General features: G+C 35.7%; 1 protein-coding gene across 1 annotated transcript; it reads left to right on the top strand.

Annotated features, from left to right (window-relative positions):
- The first annotated feature begins 214 nt into the window (after positions 1–214).
- On the top strand, positions 215–23,405 carry LOC107655662 (collagen alpha-6(VI) chain-like). Its single transcript, XM_016443227.1, has 35 exons — positions 215–669; positions 866–1,417; positions 1,790–2,365; positions 2,887–3,480; positions 4,308–4,639; positions 5,056–5,134; positions 5,221–5,222; positions 6,442–6,534; positions 6,840–6,893; positions 10,087–10,158; positions 10,609–10,635; positions 11,214–11,258; positions 12,060–12,113; positions 12,198–12,260; positions 12,354–12,419; positions 12,906–12,959; positions 13,885–13,920; positions 14,254–14,319; positions 14,434–14,496; positions 14,623–14,685; positions 15,336–15,398; positions 15,512–15,562; positions 15,760–15,795; positions 15,941–16,003; positions 16,118–16,180; positions 16,754–16,789; positions 16,899–16,935; positions 17,133–17,144; positions 17,252–17,748; positions 18,516–18,591; positions 19,526–20,164; positions 21,150–21,332; positions 21,522–21,692; positions 22,230–22,316; positions 22,694–23,405. Exons 1-35 carry the CDS (start codon positions 336–338, stop codon positions 22,882–22,884), a joined length of 5,430 nt encoding a protein of 1,809 aa, XP_016298713.1. The 5' UTR covers positions 215–335; the 3' UTR covers positions 22,885–23,405.

The following is a 23,405-nucleotide window of genomic DNA, read 5'->3' on the forward strand; positions in this document are numbered from 1 at the left end:
CTTTTTTAAATTACTGGCCCTAAGAGCAGAGTGATGATGAAAAAAATTATAATACAAATTTCATATCTGAATACTCAAAATTTCACTCCACTGCAGGTTGCAAGCAAACAACCAAAGCCGACATATACTTTCTTCTGGATGAATCAGGAAGTATATCCTATGATGAGTTTGATGATATGAAGAACTTTACTAAGCAATGGCTTGAAGCATTTGAGGTTGGAAATAACCATGTGCGCTTTGGATTGGTAAAATTTGCAAGCAGCGCAACCACAGTTTTCCGATTACATGACTATAACACAAAAGCTGATATCGAAAAGGCAGTGAATGCCCTCATTATGGAGGGAGGGGGCACCAGGACTGATTTGGGGTTGAGAGAAATGATCCCGCTATTCGAAGAAGCTGTACGAACACGTGGGGAAAAAGTTCGTAAGCTCCTGATTGTCATCACAGATGGCGAGTCGAGAGGGACAGAAGAGTCGGTAGAAGTCCCTGCTAAACTTCTGAGAACAGAACAGAATGTCACCATTTATGCTATTGGTGTGAAAGATGCATCTGAGCCAGAGCTGGAATTAATATCTGGCAGCCAACAAAGAACATTTTATGTCAAAAACTATGATTTCCTTGATGAAATCAAGAAAGACATCATTACAGAAATATGCTCCTTTGAAGGTGAGACATTCGATGATTGGCATATGTTTATACTGTATGTTTGCACTGTTACCTGATTTGCACAATTTTTTAATTGAATGGGTGATAAAATAATACAGTGCATGCAGATACATTTTTTTCTCTTGGCCTAAATAGAATTTGTTTCAAGATTCCTTTCACAGAACGAGTGATCACTTTATGAATTTCTTATTTTTAGGTTGTGAAGGTCTTTTTGCAGATGTTGTCTTCCTGCTTGATGGATCAGAAAGCGTTAGTGCTAAGGACTTTGAAAATATGAAGGACATAATGAAGCTTGTGATAGATAGGTTTGTAATTGGACCGGACAAGGAGCGTGTTGCAGTTGTTCAGTACGGCACAGACCCAAAGGAGGAGTTTTCCTTAAATACATTTGATGATAAAGCTGTATTATTACAGAAAATTAGAAATATTGAACAGATGAATGGAAAAATGTACACTGGAAAAGCACTTAAAGAAGTATTACAATCTTTCAACATTTCTAAAGGAGGACGCGCCAGTGCTTTAAAGTTCTTGATACTTCTTACAGATGGAGAGAGTAGGGATGATGTATCTGAGCCTGCTAAAGTCTTGAGAGACAATTTCATCAACATTAATGCTATTGGTATGAGACATGCAAACAAATCTCAGATTCTTGCCATTGCTGGATCCCATGATGGAGTGTTCTTTGAAGACGCAGTTGCATCCCCAAAAGAATTAAGCAATGACATCCTTCTAAAGATCTGCAACACAGGTATGTAAACCAAATCTGAGATTTTAAGGAGAGATCACATCATGTCAGTAACTTCTGTCAGTTGATGTTAAATCCCTTGAAAAAAACGTTCTGTGACTTTTAGTCAATGTATGTTATCTTTGAGGGCATCTACATGCTAGTGTAGCAGTGCACACATTTACCACCTGACCATCTGAATCTGACCACCAACAACATGTAGACATTTATGGCTTATGACTGTTTTGCCAAAAGAGAAGGACTGCACATTTTTAATGTGTACATCTGCTAAATGCTTGTCAGCTTTCATGTGTATTATAGTAAAAAACACTTCAAATATTAGCAAAGGTGGATTTTCCAAATGACTTCTAACATTAACATCATATATCTTTCCAGAATGCAAGACACCAGAATTGATCGATATAATCTTCCTTATGGATGCCTCCGGAAGTCCAAATAAAGATGGTTTCCAGGAAATGATAAACTTAATGAAATATACGGTGAGCAAATCTGTGGTTGGAGAAAAACGGGTACGATTTGGAGCTGTCACCTACTCTAATAACCCTCATTCAGAGTTCACACTAAAACAGTACTACAGTCAAACTGATATTCTGAGGGTTATCTCAAACCTCAAAACTTCAGGAGGAAGCAGAAACACGGTCCGAGCCCTGAACTATACACTCTCCTACTTTGGTGGAACACATGGTGGACGACGGGCAAAGAATGTTCCCCAAGTGCTATTTCTGATTACAGACGGCAAGGTTAATGACTTAAGTGGTCTGGCAACATGGCTTGAATCCCTGGCAAATTCAGAGGTCAACTTTTTTGCTATTGGTACTGAAGATGCAGATGCAGAACAGCTAAAGGAGATGGTGGGAAAGAAAGGAACAGTGCACTATGCAAAGACCTACCAGGATCTGCGTGGACTACAAAAACGGATCACCCAAGAGCTCTGCGATCTTACCAAACCAAGTAAATCTTATTCTTATCACCAAACACTTTGTGCCATACATTTTTTCTGGAAATGAACTCAACGTTCTATGTGAATGTATCTTCTGATTAAATGATATCAAAGGAATTATATATATTTAAAAATATGTTGACCACTACATTTTTGTCAATAACTGCTTTTTCAATAGAGTAAGTTGACTTTAAGTGACTATTTCTGCTTAGTTATTTCATGCATCTTGATTGATCAGATCGATGTCCAATTATACGTAACTTAAATACAGATATAAATCCAATCAACGCTTCATGATATATGGCAATATAATTCACTTCAAAAATCTTCGTCGTCATATGATGCTTAGTGTTTGTGTCTCATGGTTGCTTCATCCATGATTGCTTGTCCAGGTGTGGATTGCTTATGTGTCTTAGACCACCTACTGAACTATCTCTAACTATCGGTACAAATGCGTGATCTGAAACTGCCAATCTACAGTTGTAATGTTGCTTCCTAAAACTGTCCATTAATGTTTTTTTTTGTTTCCTAGTTTGTGAGATGGAGGTATCAGACCTTGTTTTTTTAATTGATGGATCAGAGTCTATTGACGAACCAAGTTGGAATACTCTCAAAAAAACCATGATTGGCATTGTGAGAGAGCTGGATATTGCTCAAGACAAATGGCGAGTGGGTGTTGCCCAGTTCAGCGATATACTCCTGCATCACTTTTACCTGAACACATACACTAGTTTTGCAGAAGTGGAGGAAGCTATAAACAAAATTAGACAACGAAAGCAGGGTACAAGTACTTGGGACGCACTGAGAAATATTAGATACTACTTCACAAGAGAGAATGGATCCAGAATAGATGAAAGAGTCGCTCAGAATCTCCTGCTGATCACAGATGGAAAAGCTAATGATGAGAAAGACTTGAACGCATTAGCGTATCTCAGAAACAAGAACATAACAATAACTGCCATTGGGATTGGCGATGAAATAAAGAAATCTGAACTGCGTGAAATAGCTGGATCAGCTGATCGGGTCCTTATTGAGACTTTTGAAGGCCTTGAACTGAAGACAACTATAAGGAAAGTGTTAAATTTACTCTGTACAGACACAAGACCAATACCACAACCCCCATATGGTAAGTAACTATAGTTTATTATAGCATTCATAATTCGTAATTATTATATACCAAATACTCTACATATAAGCTCTGTTCCTAAACCTAATGCCTCTTGCCTCCAAATGACTATCATATACCGTGTGACCTGCTATCTGATGAGGAAGCTCAATAGGTTTTGGAACAGATTAATAGTTAAAAGGAAGATGGAAAGTGAATCACACACTGTTCATTCTTTATCTCGGTTCAGTCTTCTTATCTTATCTTTGATTTCCACTAGAGATATAGATGCTTCCTAATATCTACAAGCAATCAAATAAATAAATAAATACACCATATTGTTTCAAATTCATCTTATAGATATTGCTGTGTTTAAATGTTGTGTCTCTTGAGGGAAGAGACATTTAGTTTTTCCTGTCTAAAAATGAATTACACAGCTGTGTAAATTTAGGATGTACGTTTTGGCAGATTCTTGTAATTGATTAGCTGGCATTAGACCTCTCCAGATAACTGATTTTTAAATAAGTGTTTTTTTTGTTAGTTTTTTTTTTTTTTTTAAATATGATTTAACTGGAGAAGTTTTTCTAAAAATATAAAACAAAAGGTACAGTAAATGCTTAAAACATGTAAATTAACTGATAGCAATAGTCTAAGAAATTGATGAGGTCAGTTAATTAGGAAACTGTTCTGTGATTTTGGGAATCTGTTGTTAAAACTTTCTCTAACATGGTAATATACTGTAGACTGTACATATATACTATGTATGCATATTTATTAATGATAAGCATTTATAATATTTTGTCTGTAATCTTTCTTGAAGATTGTGACCCATTGTTTTGTTCGAACAGACTGTGATATTGACATTGCCTTTGGGTTTGACGTGTCCAGACGAACAAGCACGCAAACTCTGTTCAGACCTCAGGTGGAACCGTTGGTTTCTGCAGCCATCCACCATATCTCCATGATGGGTGATCTGTGCTGCATCAAAAAGGGCAAGATTACAACTAGATTTGGCTATAGGCTAGATAGGAGTGTTCTGAATGATTTTGGCTTTGAGAAGTACAGCGAGGATGTGGTCAAGAAAGTGATGTCATTTCAACCTACGGCACCCCTGTCCTTCAACGGGGTTCTGTTAGATTCCTTCAGAGAACTGTTAGCCTCCTCCAAAGCCAAGGCAAAGGTGGGAGTGTTTTCGAGATATAAAACTTACCATCAAAATTACTATCAGCTATATTATATTCTTTGTTAATGTTCCCTTAATTGAGCAGGAGGACCTCTGCTGATGTTACTTTCAAATGATTTTATGTTTTACTGAAAGACTCTCATAAGAAACATAGTCATTTACTGTCATTTACACAACAAAGAAACACTATGCACTTGGCGTTTGGCATGATATTTTACCCAAAATGATGCTTTAAAATGAAATTGCATCTGTAAGAGCACTATTGGAAAAAATAATATGAATTTTAAATGCTAATACCACCTAGAATGCATTAAGTATTTATTGCTCATTCAGTTGATGGTACTCAGAAAATGGTATTCAGGCAGAATGCTGCTGCTAAATCTCCTGACATTTAATCGTATGTTTGTGTCTAGGTTTTGATAATCTTCACAGATGGGTTGGATGATAACATTAAGCATTTAATGGCGAGTTCAGAGAGACTTAAGCAAAGTGGTAAGTGATGTCTTTGGCTATGTCCACATTAATCTGGATGTATTTGAAAACGGTGTTTTCGTTTTGTCCACTCTTCTGCTTTCAAGTGGTTTCCAAATGTTGTTCGCTCACATTGAAATGTCTGAAAACGCTTAAATCACCTTACTGCATATGGGTAAAATGTAAGCTCTCTGAGGTATACCAAGAGACTAAACATTAAAAAGTTACAATTTTATTAGCAAAATATCCCTCCAATTGCTGGTGCATCCAGGTCACACTCGAAATTGTTATTCCATATATTCAGACAGCACAATTGTTCTGTTTTGCCGCTAAACAAGAAGGAGTCCATTTTCTGTCATATGTGTAATGTAATATTAGGAGTGTACAAAGTAGCATTTAAACAACACTATGAAAGTGAATAGGAGGCACAACAATGCTGGTACAGCCATATATATCTGTGGGTACCATATCACATCACTAAACATGCATCATTGTTTTCGGATTATACCTCCGTTTTCACAGTCCACACTTTATATCTTAACCATAAAAACTGAGCCATTGCAAAGTAAAGTATTTCAAGATTGATCCACCCAAAACTCAGTTGTGTGCAGAACTTTAATACATTTTGTAAAAGGATGCAATTGCATTTTGGTTTTGTTTAGTTTGATTTGGAAACACTACCTTTTATCTTAATTTGCAATTTTGTATAAGTAGCCCCCATGAATGCCTATGCCATGTTTTCCCTGTCTTTTTTGTGGGACGTTTCTTCCACAAAATGTTTAAGGCAAAGACTGTGACCCTGAACCATTTCCTCTGCAGTCACTCTGTACTAAACCCATGTGTGCTCATTTCTGATGTGTAAACTAGGGGTCAGTGCACTGCTGATTGTGTCTTTGAAATTAGCTCTTCTACTATTTTAAATGCATTCTGCTTTGTGGCCTTTCTTTTTTCTTGTGGCCTTTGTTTCTGGAGCCAAATTTAACATTTGTTTATTGTACAATCATCAAATATTGATTATGTTTTAATTAATTTAATTGTTTATTAACATCTTTGATTTCCAGATGCTCTTGGTAGACTATAAATCACCACACAAAACACATTGTGGTCGACACAAATCATTGCAACTGGACAAATATGTAAACTTTGGCAACTTTTGTATATGTGTTTATAATTTTAAGGGATGCCACCTGTCTAATTTTTCAAGCTACTACCAAGTGACGGATACATTTGTAGTAAAATACCCTAAAATTTGATTGGATGCATGGCTTGTGACTTCAACAACAAAATACAAACAGTTTCACTCATTGTGCGCCTTGCTCTCCCCTCAGGAAACAGTAGCGCTGAGGAAATGCTGTGATGTGCCTTGTTCGTGCACCGGTGTACCTGGACCACGAGGACACCCTGAAAGCTCGGGTCAAAAGGTCAAAGCCCCTCAATTCTGATAATGTAGAAAATAATTTTTTTGGGTTTACATATTTTCTCTTGCTTTGTTTATCTTGGATGGATTTTTTCTAACTGAGCTTGACGCATTATGTCATTATCTGAATGATAAATGCATTGTGACTAAATGTGACAAATGCAATTTGACTAAAATGAGGTATCTTAGTTAGAAGGCAGCTAGATTTTTGAACAGCCTTCGCACCAGGAACATGGCTATGATGTTTTCAAGAAATGCTGCCTATGCAGGTTTTATGTGTCAGTATCCATGTTTTCTTTTATTATTTAGGGATATAAAGGTCAGAAGGGTCATCCTGGATTTCCGGGAGATGAAGGTAGTATGGTAAGTGAAACTGTCAGCCTGATTTCTGATGTCACATGACCTTCACATTACATGCACTTAAGGCAAAACACCCCAAGTGAATAGGGTAAAAAATGTAACTAATAAATATCACCATACTTGACTGATAACATTAAAATTCCAAACATTTTTTTTGTATTACATGTTTTATGAAATGTTATGCTTAAATAAGCAAAAGAGGCATTATCTAATTACACAGGCACTAATTTGCATACATTTCCAGAACAGAAATCTGAATATTGGATAAAGCCAGGTTCAAAATTCTTGTTTCTTTTGCTGACATATTAGAGTCAAGTTTATACAGAAGGGATTTTGTGTATCTATTTTTTTTGTCTCTCCATTAATCAGAAAATGTATTATTATACATTTTGTAAAAATATGCAAACCTTTCTGTAAAAAAAAAAACAAAAAACGTCAGACTATAGATAGGAGTGTGTAAATATAGAAAGTCTGGGGTGTGTACGTGCTACTGTGTTGGGAAAAGGGCCTTTAAGGATAGGTATTGAAATTGAAATCTATAGTCGCAAATATATATGCAATAAACACTTAAAAGTTAATTGTAACAAAGTTCGTAGCTCTGGGAAGAAGGAGACGGGAACCGGCGAACATTCAAACATAAAACTTTAATAATCAAATAAACAAACACAAAATGAAAGTAAAAGCGGCAGCCCCTCACGGACGACTGCCGCATAAAACAACAACAACATAAATAGTCCAGGGGCCCGTTCTTCGTACGTCGCTTATTACATCCGAGATGAAATGTCACATCCAAGATTATATCATCGCGCTAATCAGGATCTGGCTAATTCGGTTCTTTGAACGCACCTGTTGTTGATGATTAGTCTGGCTGGATTGAGTTATCTGAGATAATTGCGCGTTCATGCGTTGGTTTAAAAGGGGCTATGTACGACGAAAAACTTGACACATTTTTGGACTTTTATAAGGAAACAGCTAAGCGAACAAAACTACATAAGTGTTATAATAGATAAATTAAATGTGCACCGTTTTTATTTTATTACATTTTTTTTACATGATTCCTAATTATTTATATTCACGATTTCTAATATTTGTACAGGCTTTACATTTTTATTTCAATGTAGTAATTAGCAACTCATTTCATTTTATATTTGAACAGATTTGTTACGTGACAGCATTAATTACAATTTCTTAAGGGTCAAGATCATGTTATCTGCATCTCCTGCGCTCCATCAAGCCGCTCCCATAATATCTGTCAGCACTCAAATTAATGCACGACTCTATACATTATCTGTATAGCATGTGTGTAAGACTCGAATACAATTATGAAGTAATAATTTTATGACGAATAAATCTTTCAGTGAGTAAAACTGGCTGTCTATAGTATTAAAGATACACAACATTATTATATTATCTTTAAATGAATTTTTAAATTATTAGTTCAAGTTCAAGTTCAAGTTGAGCTTTATTGTCATTCTGCTGCATGTGGGGACATACAGTGGAACGAAATGTCGTGCCTCACAGGAGTTTGCACGTGTGTTGATGGTCTTGGTGACTGTCACATCATCAATGCACTTTTTGATATAAGCACTCACAGTTTCAGTGTACTCCTGCAGGTCTGTGTGGTTGTTGTAGGTGGCTCTCTCTTTAAACATGTTCCAGTCTGTGCACTGAAAGCAGTCCTGTAGAGTTGAGGTAGCATCATCTGGCCAAACTGTGATGAGTTTTTGAACTGGTTTGGTGAGTTTCAGAAGAGGTCTGTATGCTGGAATTAGCATAACAGAGATGTGATCCGAGTACCCTAGGTGGGGGCGGGGTACAGCCTTGTACGCGTTCTTTTCTGTTGTGTAAACAAAGTCCAGTGTGTTTTTTCCCCTTGTTGCAAAGTTCACATGTTGGTAGAACTTTGGCAACACTGTCTTTAAGTTTGCGTGGTTGAAGTCACCGGCTATTATGAAAAAGCCGTCAGGGTTATTGGTTTGTTTTTCGTTGATGGCGATGTACAGCTCGCGAAGCGCGTCCTTAGCGTTTGCACACGGGGGGATGTAAACTGCGACAATAACAATGGCCGTGAACTCCCGCAGCAGATAGAACGGTCGACACTTCACAAACATAAACTCCACCAGCGATGAGCAGTGTTATTATTAATAATTATTATTATTTAAAATTATTGTCCCTGGATTAGTACTCTTGTAATAAAGTCGCAGTGGTAGCGGACAGATTTTAAGTATCAATTCTGCTTAAAAAGATGCAATCTAATCCTGTTTACATGAAATAAGCCTGCTCTCCGGACCTGTTGCTATGTTGCTGTTGCTTACGGATGATCTTCGAAGAACCAAACAATCTAAGAGCATGCAAAGTCGTCAACAATCAAATCCAGCTAACTGAGTTAGCGACATACGAAGAACGGGCCCCAGGCCTGGTCCTCTCTCATCCAACACTGTTGTTACTCCTCTGTCGGACTCGAGACCGTTGAGGGGCACAGGTGTCGCTCATTATCATTTACTCCACCGTCCTCGCTCCGCTCCCACGGCTATCGGCCCCGCCCCACTCGTCACATTTATTTTGTTTTCTTTCTGGTAATCTGGAACATTTTATGAAAAGCCCAAAATTTTAAGACTGACCAGTGCCTGATAAAACAATGGGTCTCATTCACTAATAATTGCATGGATTATTTCGTATTTGTACGGACATATATAATACAATTAATGCAATATACGTCCATATAATTATAGTCATGCTGGGATGAAATATGACTTCTTAAAACGATTAGCTGTAAGGCCGTATAAAGTAAGTGCTTTTTGCGTACGTGTGGTTTCAGTTGTTCCTATATTTTTTCATAAATTTCAAAATTTGTGGTGAATTGTGATTTGTTCTTAAAATCGTTCGTACGCACATTTCATGAACAAATTTGTGCCTATGCATGCTTAGTGAATGAGACCCATTGTTTTTGCCTGTAATATCTTGCCGTAATAGTCCAATTCAGAAATTTCAGCATTAGAAATTCACAGGACAATGTGTAGCTGATAACATCGTTTTAACAATTTTATGTTTCATGTGCATTTTTGCCCTGAGACCTCATCTGTAGCAATGTGTCACTGATGATACTGTATATAGGACAGAATATACATGTTTTATAGAGGATGTATGTTGTATATGCTATGGATAAACAGTATTTTTCCCATCTTGTTTCTGGCAGGGAGAGCGAGGACCACCAGGGCTGAATGGAACTCAGGGACACAACGGTTGCCCTGGAAACAGAGGCATAAAGGTAATGTAACATACCATTATCACTGGAGATGCATCTCTTGATGCCATTTTTATCAGTGCAATGTTCTGCTTGGAATTTCTGGATTTATCTTAGTATGCAAGATAGTACAGTACTGTATTTCTTCATACACCACTTGTTAATAGAACTTTAAACTGGTACTTTTTCTGTTTCTACTTTCAAGAAATAATCGTTAAAAATAAGATTAATCAAAGAATCAAATTGTTAATATAAAAATAAAATGGTTTAATATTTTGTTATTTGTTGCAAACACATTCATACATTAAGTGTGAATACATTTTTTTAGGGATAGATACATGCTACCTGCAAGACTATTACTAACTGCATGGCTAGGCTATGTTATTGTCTGTACTGTATATGAGGACAGGTAAACCAGATGAGTTTTACAGCTGTGCTGAATAAAGAAAATGTTTTTAAATCTCATTTCAATAGGGCCAGAGAGGCTACACTGGAAATAAAGTGAGTAACACGAGTTATTATTCTATTCACTGGCTGTTTGCTCTATAATTGCACCCACTTTTACAGTTATTTTGGAAGAAAATGTAAACTGAAAAAGACAAAAAAAAAAGATTTTCTAAAGTGCTTTCTGAGAGATTGTTCTGCTGTTTTCTTCTACAACCACAATTTACATCTCAAAAATAATGTAAAGTTTTTTGAGTATAGTTGTCTTGTCTCAGTCAAACTTACATGAGAGGCAAAATTGCATGACATATTAAGACTATTTTCATAGAATCTTTTTGCAATACCATATTTTTTAAACTTGTTTTATACATTAACAAGTAAAAAAAAAAATATTGAAAATTTTGCTTAAAAGGTTCTTGCACACTTTTACTAGAAAACAAGTTCAGATTCTCATTAATAATGATGATGTTAACAGTTTTCATGAGGCAGTTTTTGTCTGGCAATTTTTTCCAAGCTGCAGATGTTATTTTAGAGTCTTAAACAAGTACAATTGCAATTTTTATTTGTTTAGTGTTGTTGATTACTTCCCTAAACAGACTGTAAGTGTGTGTGACCCTTTGACCTCTGTCTGACAGGGAGAAGATGGGGAGGATGGGCTGGATGGAGTGGATGGAGAACAGGTCACAATTATCTCCTCTGCCCCTTTTCCACACTTGCATTCACATGTACTATTGTAAAATAATATATAAATTAGATGTAAATATATAAATATTTGAATTTGTTCAAAAAGCAGAGTAAAGTTTATTTATCCATGTTGGAGTAGAAATTACAGAGTTTAGGTAGCAAAAAACTATGTTGTAAATTCTAAATCAATACAAAATATGCAATATACAGAGAAATATCAAATGTACAGAGAAATAGGTTTGTGAAGATATCTAGATGGAATTAAGCCTTTTGTTTTATGTAAATCAGTTTGAGTCTTGTTTTCAGTTTTTTGTGCATGAAAAATTTGTCTTAGGTTATAGACACTTAAATGGATGCAAGAAAGTTGACAATACACATACACACTATTAAATATGCATATATGCATCAAAATGCACCTATTGATATCTGACTTTGAAAAAAATCAGAATTAAAATCTGAAACGCTATGTATAAACCGTCTATAAAGTATAAAATTCTCTCTTTCAGTGTAAGTCTATAGGTTTTTTGTCTGTTATATCCACCACCAAGCTAAATTTGTTCGTTTGACCACTTATTAAAGTAATATCTTTTGTAAATATCCGTAATCATATGTATGATCAAGTAATAGTATAATTAATTGTGTTTGAGGAATATCAGTAAAGTGCTGCCTTGTAAACACTGCAGTAATTTAAACCCATAAGTGGGCAATGAAACTGCTTAGTTGAGCACTGCATCGTCACTAAATGAGTTATTGAGTCATTTGATTGATTCACTGTACTCTGTTTCTGTTGTGTGCAGGGTGATGCTGGCCTAAATGGGCTTCCAGGACCTAAAGGAGACCCAGGCAGTGCTGTAACTACATCACACATGTGTTTGATCACAGCTGTCTACTTAAAACAACCCAGTGGCTTCCTCACTGTTATTTCTGTCTTTTAGGGTGTGAAGGGTTTCAGAGGCAGTCCTGGACCTAAGGGACACAGCGGAGTGAGAGGAGATCCTGTAAGTATTTCTGTGTGTTTATAGTAGCTGTTTTTTACCGTCTAAACAACCTGACTTGATTTGTCTGTACAATGTTCTCTGTTTACGTTACAGGGTGCACCAGGAATAGACAACACAATTCCAGGTCCAAAAGGCGAGAGGGGAGATACTGGGCTCCCGGTGAGGGTCTTTTTTTTACACTCCTTCTGGAAAATGTTAACTCAATTTGTTTGTGTAAGAGTGAGAGAATGTTTCTGTTTCAGTAGCGATGTGTCGTAAACCAAATGTTGTATAATTACATTCTTCCTCTGTTATTATGCATACACTACTTTAAAATCCTCCCATGCGACTATGGGTTTTGCAGGCTGTCAAAGTTAGCACATTTACACTTGTGATTAATTATAAGTTTATGTTAACACCACTTACACATTTGTGCAAGTTGACACAGCCACAATTGTTGCTGCTTCTTAATTGACCTTTCTTTCTTGGCTCTTGCTTTGACTTTCATTGAAGAAAAATTCCAAATTAAGAACTTTAATAAAAGAGAATCAAGTGACCAAATATCAGAAACATGTACAATTTAGAACCACTTTTTTTTTTTTATCATGTTACAAGAATATGTGACCAATTTCAGTAAAATGTGTTATGATTGTGTTCTGTTGTCAGGGTGACCAGGGCACTGTTGGACCCCCAGGCAGCCCTGGAGATAACAGTGATCCTGTGAGTATTACCTGTACTAGTACTACACTCTCAGAAAAAAAAAAAAAAAAAGGTACAAAGGTGTGACTGGGATGATACCCTAATCTTACAATCCTAGTTTTGTACTTCTTTTCTGAAAATGCATAGTTTCTGTATTATTCAGTATCCCTCTATCCTGAGATAGTTTAATAATCATGCTAAATCACTTTTACACAATATCATTGTCACGTTGCACACACACACGAGGGACAACTAATCAGGACAGGAACAGTAAACTAACCAAATAAGGGCATGGGAAGGCACATGGGGAGCAGGACACACACAAAACATGGAACAGAGTCTGACAATCATATTGCATTTTTTGATTTACATGTGTTACAGGTAGATATAGACTGAGGTTCAAAATATTGGATCACCTTTTTTTTTTTAAGAAGTTGATGCTCTTATTCAACAGGGACAAATGAAATTGTTAAAAATGTTGCAAAAGATTTCTGTTTCCAATAAATGTTGCTTTTCAAACTTTCTGTTCATCCAAGAATCCTGAAAAAAGACACTGTATTTTGGTTTTCACACTTTTCAACTATTTTCAGCTGTGATAATAATAAAAATGGTTTCTTGCCAAATCAGCATATTAGAATGTTTTCTGAAGGATCATGTGACATTGAAGACTGGAGTAATGGTGCTGAAAATTCAGCTTTGCATCACAGGAATAAATTACATTTTAAAATATATCGAAAACAGTTTTTTAAATTGTAATAATATTTCACAATGCTACTGTTCCTACTGTATTTTTGACCACAGAGACTTTTAGAGGTATTTGAGCAGTACCTGTGTTAACGTTTTGTATTATGATTTTCAGGATAGTTAACATTAATTGCCTGGATGTCCTTTTTTCATCCTTAATGAAGTTTTATCCTTCAGATAACTTCTCAGTGTATTTTGGTAGGGTGCTCCAGGAAGAAAAGGCCGACCAGGATTGCCGGTAATGTAGCATGAAAAAAATACAAAGATTCTGTTCTTAAATGTTCTGTTCTATACCATTCTTTTCTAATCTTGTATGTTGTAATCTATTCCTAATTCTAACATATTCTATTGTTTATTATATTCTTGTATCCTGTTGTTGTATTTATATTCTGTTCTAATCTATTCTGTTCTTTTTTCATTTATTCCATTAATCTCGGAACTGTTAAAAAAGTCAATTCTGTTTTAAATAACATTCTATTTTCTAATCTGTTCAATTTTGTTCTTGTCTAATACAATCTGTTCTGGTCTGTTCTGTCATGGTAATGTGAGGTAAATGTGTGTATCTGTATAGGGTGAATCTTCAGGTGAAAAAGGAGAAGCTGGACAGCTAGGGCTTCCTGGTTATCCTGGACAAGTGGTGAGAACTAGGACATTTCACCTTTATTTAAAAAGAAACACACAGATAAGAGATGTCTGATGTTAGTGTTTGATTCTATGACCTGTTATACCTCCCTGATCTTTTTTTGTTCAGGGACCACCAGGCTCAAAAGGGTTCCAAGGAGACAATGGTCCTCCGGGTGCACCTGGAATTCAGGTGTGTATTCAGTTGATTAAACTACTTGCATGTTCATGCTTTTTCTCTTAGTGTACAAAACATATGGTATAGAACACAGAAAGAACAATACAATGAATGTTGAGAGAACCATGTGTGTTTTCATAGGGTCCCTTTGGCCCACCTGGACCTGAAGGTTCAAAGGGAGGTCGAGGATCCAGAGGGCCAAGGGTATGGAAGACTGTTGTATTGGTTTTCTTCTTACTTCCTTCTTTCTCTTTTCCTGATTCTGTGAAAAATGCATGAGTTTGTTTCTTCATTGGAACAGATTTAGAGAAATTTAGCATTACATCAATTTTGTTAGAACTGTTTTGGACTGTTTCCACTTGTAACAGTCTTTGCTGATTCAGATAAGACAATAATAATTTAAAGCAGTATATTATGGATAGATGACTTGTATTTTAGCAACGGTAACAACAGTTTGAAGTTAAAAACATCTTAATAATGGATTTGTTTCTGACAAACACGCAGCTTTTCACTTCACAAGATGTTAATTGATGGACTGGAGTGGTGTGGATTACTTGTGGATTATTGTGATGTTTTTATCAGCTGTTTGGACTCTCATTCTGACGGCACCCATTCACTGCAGGGGATCCATTGGTGAACAAGTCATGTAATGATACATTTCTTCATATCTGTTCTGAATTATGAAGAAACAAACTCATCTATTTCTTGGATGGCCTGAGAGTCTGAGTTTTTGTGTGAACTATTTCTTTAATACCTGGTTGGTCTCCAGTATATTATGTAGTAGTGCTGCAGCCATATAATGTTGTAAAGAAATTCTGTGCTCCTCTTTTCACACTGTCCCTGCTTGTGTTTAGGGTCCACCGGGTGACCCAGGGCCCAAGGGAACACTGGGACCAGAGGGATTCAAAGGGCCTCTGGTCAGTTGTTGCATTTGTGCATTGTTGATTTGAAAATCTTAAAATGCCCATCTAAACTATATGAAATAGTTTTGTGCGACTTTCCAGTCTAATGTATGACTTTATGTAAAAAGGGACAAGATGGAAGAGACGGGTATGGACCTGCAGGGCTCAAAGGACACAAGGTATCTGTGCTATATCTGAAACATGCTATAACTTATTTTACAAAGCGATTTATAAATATAATGCAATTAACATCAAGAGCAAAGCTTTGCACATGAGCAAAGTGCAAAACATAATTTTCTGGAAAATACAGTTACTTGTTTTCTTTCTTTTGTGTATGTTTATGGATATTCAACTAACAGAATAAAATTGTTTTCAGGGAAACATTGGATACTTTGGCCTCCCTGGTTTGCAGGTCTGTTAAAGCTAGTTAATGATCTGTTGCAGCTCATCACTAGGCATTTTATGTAATTGTATAAATGTTAATAATAATAATAATAATAATTTTAAATTAATATAACATTATGTAACATTATTAATATCAGTGATTATAATAATAGGGTGAGGATGGTACCAAAGGATCCAGTGGAAGTAAAGGACATAAAGGTTATCGAGGAAAACCGGTACACTTTTAAATTATATTATTTTACTTAACATTATAGAGAAGTTTATGTATGTTTGTAGTATACTTTTTGGAAGTTATGCAGTTATGTTGTATTATGTATTGATGTGATCAGGGAAACACTGGTCTCCGAGGTCCTCCAGGTGCTCCAGGAGAGAATGGGATGGACGGACACAGGGTCAGTCAATTGCAAACACTTTCTTACAGAATAAATAAATTCTTATATACATCACAAAACATTGTCAGTTTAATCCTCTGGTCCTCTTCGGTCAGAACTGACCGAAATAAATATATTTTTAATTTTTTAATTTTTTTGCTTCATTGGAACGGGAAGACACTTGGTGACTTTTGTCAAATTAGCTATGTGAACAAAAAAGTCATGGACATGATTCGAATATGTTAAAGAGTCGAAAAATAAAAAAGTAACACTACCATGGAAACAAATTGCATAAAATTTTTTAAATATTGCATAGTATCATAAAATCATCTCAAAATTCTAAATAATAATAAAAAATATTATTGGACAAAAATATTTTACATTGGTTTTCGTAAAAAATAAATAAATAAATAAAGTTACATTTCAAGGATTCTGTCACTTTTGACCGCGTAGGTAGCAAGTGTGACCCAAAAATGAAGGCGGGTTAAGCAAATGTAAATAAGGTGTACTGAGATATTTATCTTCATATTTATTTATTTATTTGTTTGTTTATGTATTTATTTAATTGTTTATTTAATTGTATTGTATTTTTAGGGTGAAAAAGGAGCTCCTGGAATCAGTCCAATGCCTGTAGGTTCACATTAAGATAAATGATCTTTAAATAGTATTAAATTACTCATCTGTTCCAAAAGTTTAATTGTTTTCCTTCTGTCCTTATTTTCTGCTTCTGAACGTCAAGGAATGTGACCTGGTCGAACACATACGCAAAAACTGTCGTAAGTTCAGAGCGCCTAATATCCAAAGAATGCCAAGCAGAATGACTGCTAGTGATTTTAGTCATTAGCATTATCTCATTCAATTATTTTATTTCTCTCTTCGTGATCTCTTATATGTGCCATTTAGCTTTCTGTATGTTAAACCTTGAAATCATTTGAAATGCATCTAAATTTTATCTTTCATTTTGTCTCCACAGCTTGCTGCTCCGGTATGCGTTGCCTTACACTTTAACATTTCAGTGCCTCATTTATTAGTAACTTTTTGCGAATTGTAAATTTTATTTATTTATTTTTTTCTTTTCCAAAATGCTTTCAGGTAATGGTACCCGGTGTCCAGTTTACCCCACAGACCTGGTGATAGCATTGGACATGTCTGCGGGTGTGACTCCTCAAGTGTTCGAGCGGATGAGTTCTGCGGCCCAATCTTTATTGGAAGACATTTCCATTGCTGAAACAAATTGTCCATGGGGAGCTCGAGTGTCTGTGATCTCCTACAGCAGCGAGTCCAGGAACCTGATCCGTTTCGCAGACCACCCTAAGAAGAAGAGCCTTCTGGAAGCTGTAAGAACATTCGCGCTAGAGAGAACCACAAAAACTAGAGACATCGGACAAGCCATGAGCTTTGTGGCCCGGAACATCTTCAAACGTGTCCGAAAGGGCAGGCTTATGAGGAAAGTGGCCGTGTTCTTCACAAACGGGCCGTCGAGGGATGAATCGAGCCTTGCAACAGCCATGCTGGAGTTCAAGGCTGCAGATATTGGCCTCGGAGTGATCGCCTTCAATCCTGCTGATGATGTGAGCCGAGCAATGCAGGTAGATAAGAAAACATCAGATTTGCAAATGCAAAAAATGCAAGTCACCTTCATTTATATTTATTTATATTACTCCACAGTAATAAACAGGACAATAACAGTGTTAATTTTGCAAAGTTCTTCAAATACAATTACAGCTGTAAAGTAGCACAAAACAGACAATAGTGTCATTATTCAACTCAATTTGGTTCAATGTGGATTCAGTTCAGTTCGCTAACAATATCAGCGGAAAGGTTATCAGTTATGAAACAACCACAAAGCAGCTCTATAAAGTATAATAGTGTCATTATTGAGCTCATGTCAGTTCGGTGTTGATGCAGTTTAGCTCAGTAGTGATGCAAATTTGTAAAACAAGCTTAATCCAGCTCTACAAAAGTCAGTAGTCTCTTTTTTTTCAGCTCAAGTCAGTTCAGTGTTAATTCAGTGGAGTTCATCAATTATGAAACAAGTTTGATTTAGCTAAATGCAGCTCTATAGTGTTGTTATTCAGCTCAAGTCAGTTCAATGTTGATTCAGTTCAATTCAGTTCAGTTAATCAATTATGAAACTAATTTCAGTCAGCATTAGTGACTGTGATGACAAAGAATGAGTAATGCATGCTTTTTTCAAATTAGATTAAAAATGTTATAAATATGCAAGAACCAGTATTTTGTGAGGAATGGATTTTTGAAATTTGTGGAAAATCAAAAAAATTGTTTTTTTTCGGATAATTCACTAGTGCTCTCAGCTTTGAATAAGAGTAATTTCTACCTCAAATATCTGTCTCAGGTTGATGACACAGGAAGCTACATTATCGTTGATGGCAGAGGAGTAAATCGCATTAAACAGTGCATCATTTGTTTTGGTAAGCTCCAGTGCAGACATTCACATTTGATCCTTTTCATCTCTTTGAGCATCCAAACATTTAAAGGAATAAAAATTAAAGCTCTGTTCCAAAACCTTTGTAGACAACATTTTAAGTAGTCATAGACAAGGTTCTGATGCAAAGTGTAAGCCATTCCAAAATGTACGCAGCATTACGCTGCCTCTTAAAATATCTAATTTTATTCAAATTCCAAGGGAACATTTACACAGAATGCATTTTTCATATTTAAAAATGCAAGACACAGGACAGTGGAGGGGAAAGATTCAAGGTCTAGAGATGCGTTTTTTTTTTTTTACTTATTTTAACTTGAGTGCTGTGTTTTAGAATGTGGTGTCATGCTTGCAAGTTGTAATAGACACAAGATATGATTGCCACAGTCAAACATGTCTGTCTAGCCCATGTTTATGTAGTGCATGAAAATGCAGAAACACATTCTGTGTGAATGGCCCCTAAGGCAGCAAGTATAATGCATTGCAACAAGCTCAGTAAAAATCCTTAGTGGTGGACAAAGTTAAAGAAATGTTAATCCAAAAAGTGCATATTTGACCAAAATTAGTGTGCATTATTAATTTTATGCTTATTAGAGAATTATGTCATTATCTTAGAAATGCCAACAAGCCAACTTGAGACCAATGAGAAGTCAGTCCCATTAATGCATTGCAACAAGCTCAGTAAAAATCCATCTACTGCATGATGGTGGATGAAGTTACAGAAAAGTTGATTCTAAATGTTTTTTTTTTTTTTTTAAGTGTGTTTTCTTAGCACATGACACACAAAGTTGCTGCCTATCTAGAGTGTTCCGAATCAGTCATTGATGAGGTTCCATTTCTGTTAGGATGCGGCTTATGTAGGTAGGTTTTGGATCATGGATGTCTTTAATTACAAGCCAAGGGTTTTTATTCTCTCTTGCCAGATCGTTGTAACCCAGACCCAGTGTGCGGTGTAATCCGGCCTCCACCCCTGCAGATGGATTTGGACATGTCTGTGCTGCTGGATGGGTCTGATAACCTGAACACTCAACAGTATGTAAACACGAAGGAGCTCCTGCTGTCTCTGTTGGACCGGATCGGTGTGAGCAGCGAGCCGAGCAGAGCCGACGGAAAAACCAGAGTGTCCGTCTACCAGCAGAGCTCCGTTTACGGCTCATCTTACATCAGCGAGGAGTTCAGCTTCACCACATTTAAAGATCGCAATATCATGAAGAGGCATATTACTAATACAGTGAAGCAAGTGGGCGGGACATCCCATCCTGAGTTTGCTTTGGAGAGGCTGATTACTAACATTATCCTTAAAGCAGAAAGACCACGAAGCAAACGAATGGTCATGGCTGTTTTTGGTGAAGATTCGGAGCACAGCAAAGCTCAGCTTGATTATTTGTCTAGACTGTGTAAGTGTCAGAATGTTGTGATGTTTATCCTCATGGCGGGACAGAGATTCGACTGGACACAGATGGAGGAGCTCACCAGTTCTCCTCTGGAGCAGCACCTGGTGTTCCTGGATGACAGAGATTATGGCACACGCTTCGCTTACGCCTTCCTGCATATGCTCCACAGTAAGAAATATTCATGGTTGTGTTTTCATAAGGCCGCTGCGATAGAACTGCTTACTAACATGGTCTGTTTTGTAAACTTGCAGACTTTTTCCTCTGAAAATTAACAGATTCTAACATCCTCTTTCATCATTTGCAACATAAATGTTTTTTTAGCATCTCAAAAAACATTCTGTAGAGTTTTGTTGCCTTTTAAGCAGTATTTAACCAGCAACCTTATTGTTTAATTTATTATAGTTTTATTATAGTTCAATTTAATTTGAAAGTTTTGTCATTTTGTGTTTTTGTCATTTTAAAAAGTTTTCTATGAACAATAGCCCAAAAGAATCTGTATTATCTGCTTTCCTCATCTTCTGAAAATTAACAGATGCTAACATCTTCTTTCATAATTTACAAGTAGTATATAACCCAAAATATTATTATTTATTAAATTATTTTCACTTTTATAAAAATTTTGAATTAATTACTTTTATATTCTTAGTTTTCTATTCAATTTTAGTCAGAATTTTAGTAATTTGTTTTTAGTTGTTCTTTGTCACTGCAGCATGCACTGAGTTATGCATATTCTTTTATATTTAATTTTAGTTTAAGTTTTAGTAATTATGTTTTTGTATTTTCCATACATTTTTTTAATAAGCTCACATAGTTTTTTATTAATTTTTATTTCAGTTTTAGTTTTAGTTATTTTAGTATACATAAAATCACAACGGTTACTGCATGAATTGTGTGTTTTCAAAACCATTTTGTACAGTCGGTTAAGCTTTGGGCTCAATAATTAAATGGTTTTAGGGTCTAAAATTTTTTACTTGTTGACTTTTGAGTTTTTGCACTGTGCCAGAAATGGGAAACCTGGGTTTCATAAAACATATTTTGTTTTTATTTGCACATCGAAATACAAACAGATGCTGCAATATTGAACACTAATTAGCTGTACAGGACACATTCTGTGCTTTTTAATGATATGAATGTGTCTAACTGTGTTTCAGAGATATTCTGCCCACTGAAGCGCCCACCGAAGAGCCCTTCACAACAGAGGAACCTCTGGAGGAATATGAAGATGTTTATGATCAGCAAAACACAGAACCAATCACTGAACCCAGTCAACTTGATGACACTGAACAATTTACAGAAGAGCACAAAGAGGACAAAACGGAGCCCTCAAAGACTAAAGGTGGTGAATCTAGATCTTACTGGCCAATTTAACCCTTGATTTAGCTTTTTTGGAGTTGCACATATCTCTGGCGTAGTTCTGTATCCTCACTCACATTAAAAATGCACAAGCTTTTCTGCTGTTTCTCTGACAGAGTTCAGTATTCAGTGCTGCAGGGAATTAATGGAGTGTACTGTTTGTTTCCAACAGCACGATGCTTCCTTGAGAAAGATTCAGGCGGTGCTTGTGGATCGTATATGTCCAGATGGTATTACAGCCAGCAGACTAAGAAATGCATGCACTTCTGGTACGGTGGTTGTGGCGGAAATGAAAACCGATTCTTGACAGAGGATGAGTGCTTTAGGGAATGTGTGTCTACAGGTAAATTGACCAAACTTGCTTACTGATATTTAGGCTGTTCATAATCCATTTTTTTTTATTGATGTAAATTATAATTATTTACTTTTTTGTTTAACCCTTGGTAATAAAAAGATTAAATCCAATATTTAGTAATAATATAGCATAATGAGAGATTCATAAGCAATTTTTTGTAAGCTGGTCATATTTCACCAGGAATACCACAAGTCTAATAAGGTGGGAACAAATCATACAAAACGTTGTTATACCCTGCATAAGCAAAGTTATTAGATTTGAGTGCAATGTGAGAACATTAGCATTTTCATGAAAAAGAAAATTCTCTGTTGGTCAAAATTATCGGAAAACAGCAATGGGGTTGATTTATTATTATTATTATTATATGTTAAGCATTTTTTAAATATATTAATATTTAATGCATTAATTAATATATTAACGTTTTAATGCATAATGCATTAATTCCTCTTTTACATATAGTAGTTTAACTATTTATAATCATTTAATATTACATTTTTAATGTATATATTGAATGCTTTCATGTAGGCCATTTACCTGTAAAGAGTTTTGAGATTGTTCAAACTTCCTCCACAGAATCTGAAAATCCTCCAAAGGATGATTCCAGTATCAAGGGTAAAGACACATTTACTGTTCTTGCCATAGACCGTTTTTTGTTTTTATATAAAGATAATTACAATTCCAATACCCTAACCCTAACCATAAAATATTTAGCATTTCTAGAATGAAAAAAAATTAATCGCATTATGATTTATTATTATTATTATTATTTTACTTTTTTTTTTTTTTTACAAATGGAGATACATACGAGGAGCATCTCTGATTCACTAAAACAATAATGCAAATCAAGTATAAAATTATTGCTGAACTCAATATGCATGGTGAAATATACAAGTATTAAAGGTGTGACTTTTTAAATTTGCCTCAAACCCATCAGTCTGTTCATTATTGTGTGTAACTTAAAACTTTATTTCTACTTTTTCTGCTCATAGACATTTGCCAGCTCAAACTCGATGCAGGATCTTGCTCAAACTTTTCAGTGAAATGGTACTTCAACGTCCGCAGTGGTGGATGTGTCCAGTTCTGGTACGGAGGCTGTGACGGGAACAGCAACAGGTTCGACACTCAGGAGGACTGCGAGATTCGCTGTCTCAGGGCCAAAAAAGTATCTCCAAACATCTAAACTGTGATATCTAATGAATTTTAACTGCTTAATTCTTTCATGGTCATGATCATATTCATGATCATATTCTCATCACGATTGTCAAATGGCAGCCATAGAAGCAGTTTTAGCTATATGTATTTGTATATTTAGCTAAATGTAAATGTATATTTAGCTAAATTTGAGTGTAGGAAAGATTTGATTACAAGAGCAGAATTTTTAAAGGTGAAGTTTATAATGATGTGTCATTAGTTGCACCAGAAAGAACTGCAAAAATAATGATTCACTTTCAGTAATTTCAGCCATCGCTCGGTTAAACTCATGCCACTTTCTGAGATAATGTTGTTAGACAGCTTAAACGTACAGATTGCAATTCTGTTTGGTGCCATTAGCAGTGCAGAAAAAAACATTGCTCACATTTAATTTAAAACGTAATTTTGGATTTTTGTTTAAATCACCTTTATAAAACCTCAATTTCACAAAATTCCTTGAGTGAATTAGATTTTTTTTTTTAAATGCACATTGTCATCAAGACGACTGTT

This window comes from Sinocyclocheilus anshuiensis, unplaced genomic scaffold (genome assembly GCF_001515605.1).
Source record: "Sinocyclocheilus anshuiensis isolate Anshui unplaced genomic scaffold, SAMN03320099.WGS_v1.1 scaffold1463, whole genome shotgun sequence".
In the NCBI taxonomy this organism is placed as follows: Eukaryota; Metazoa; Chordata; class Actinopteri; order Cypriniformes; family Cyprinidae; genus Sinocyclocheilus; species Sinocyclocheilus anshuiensis.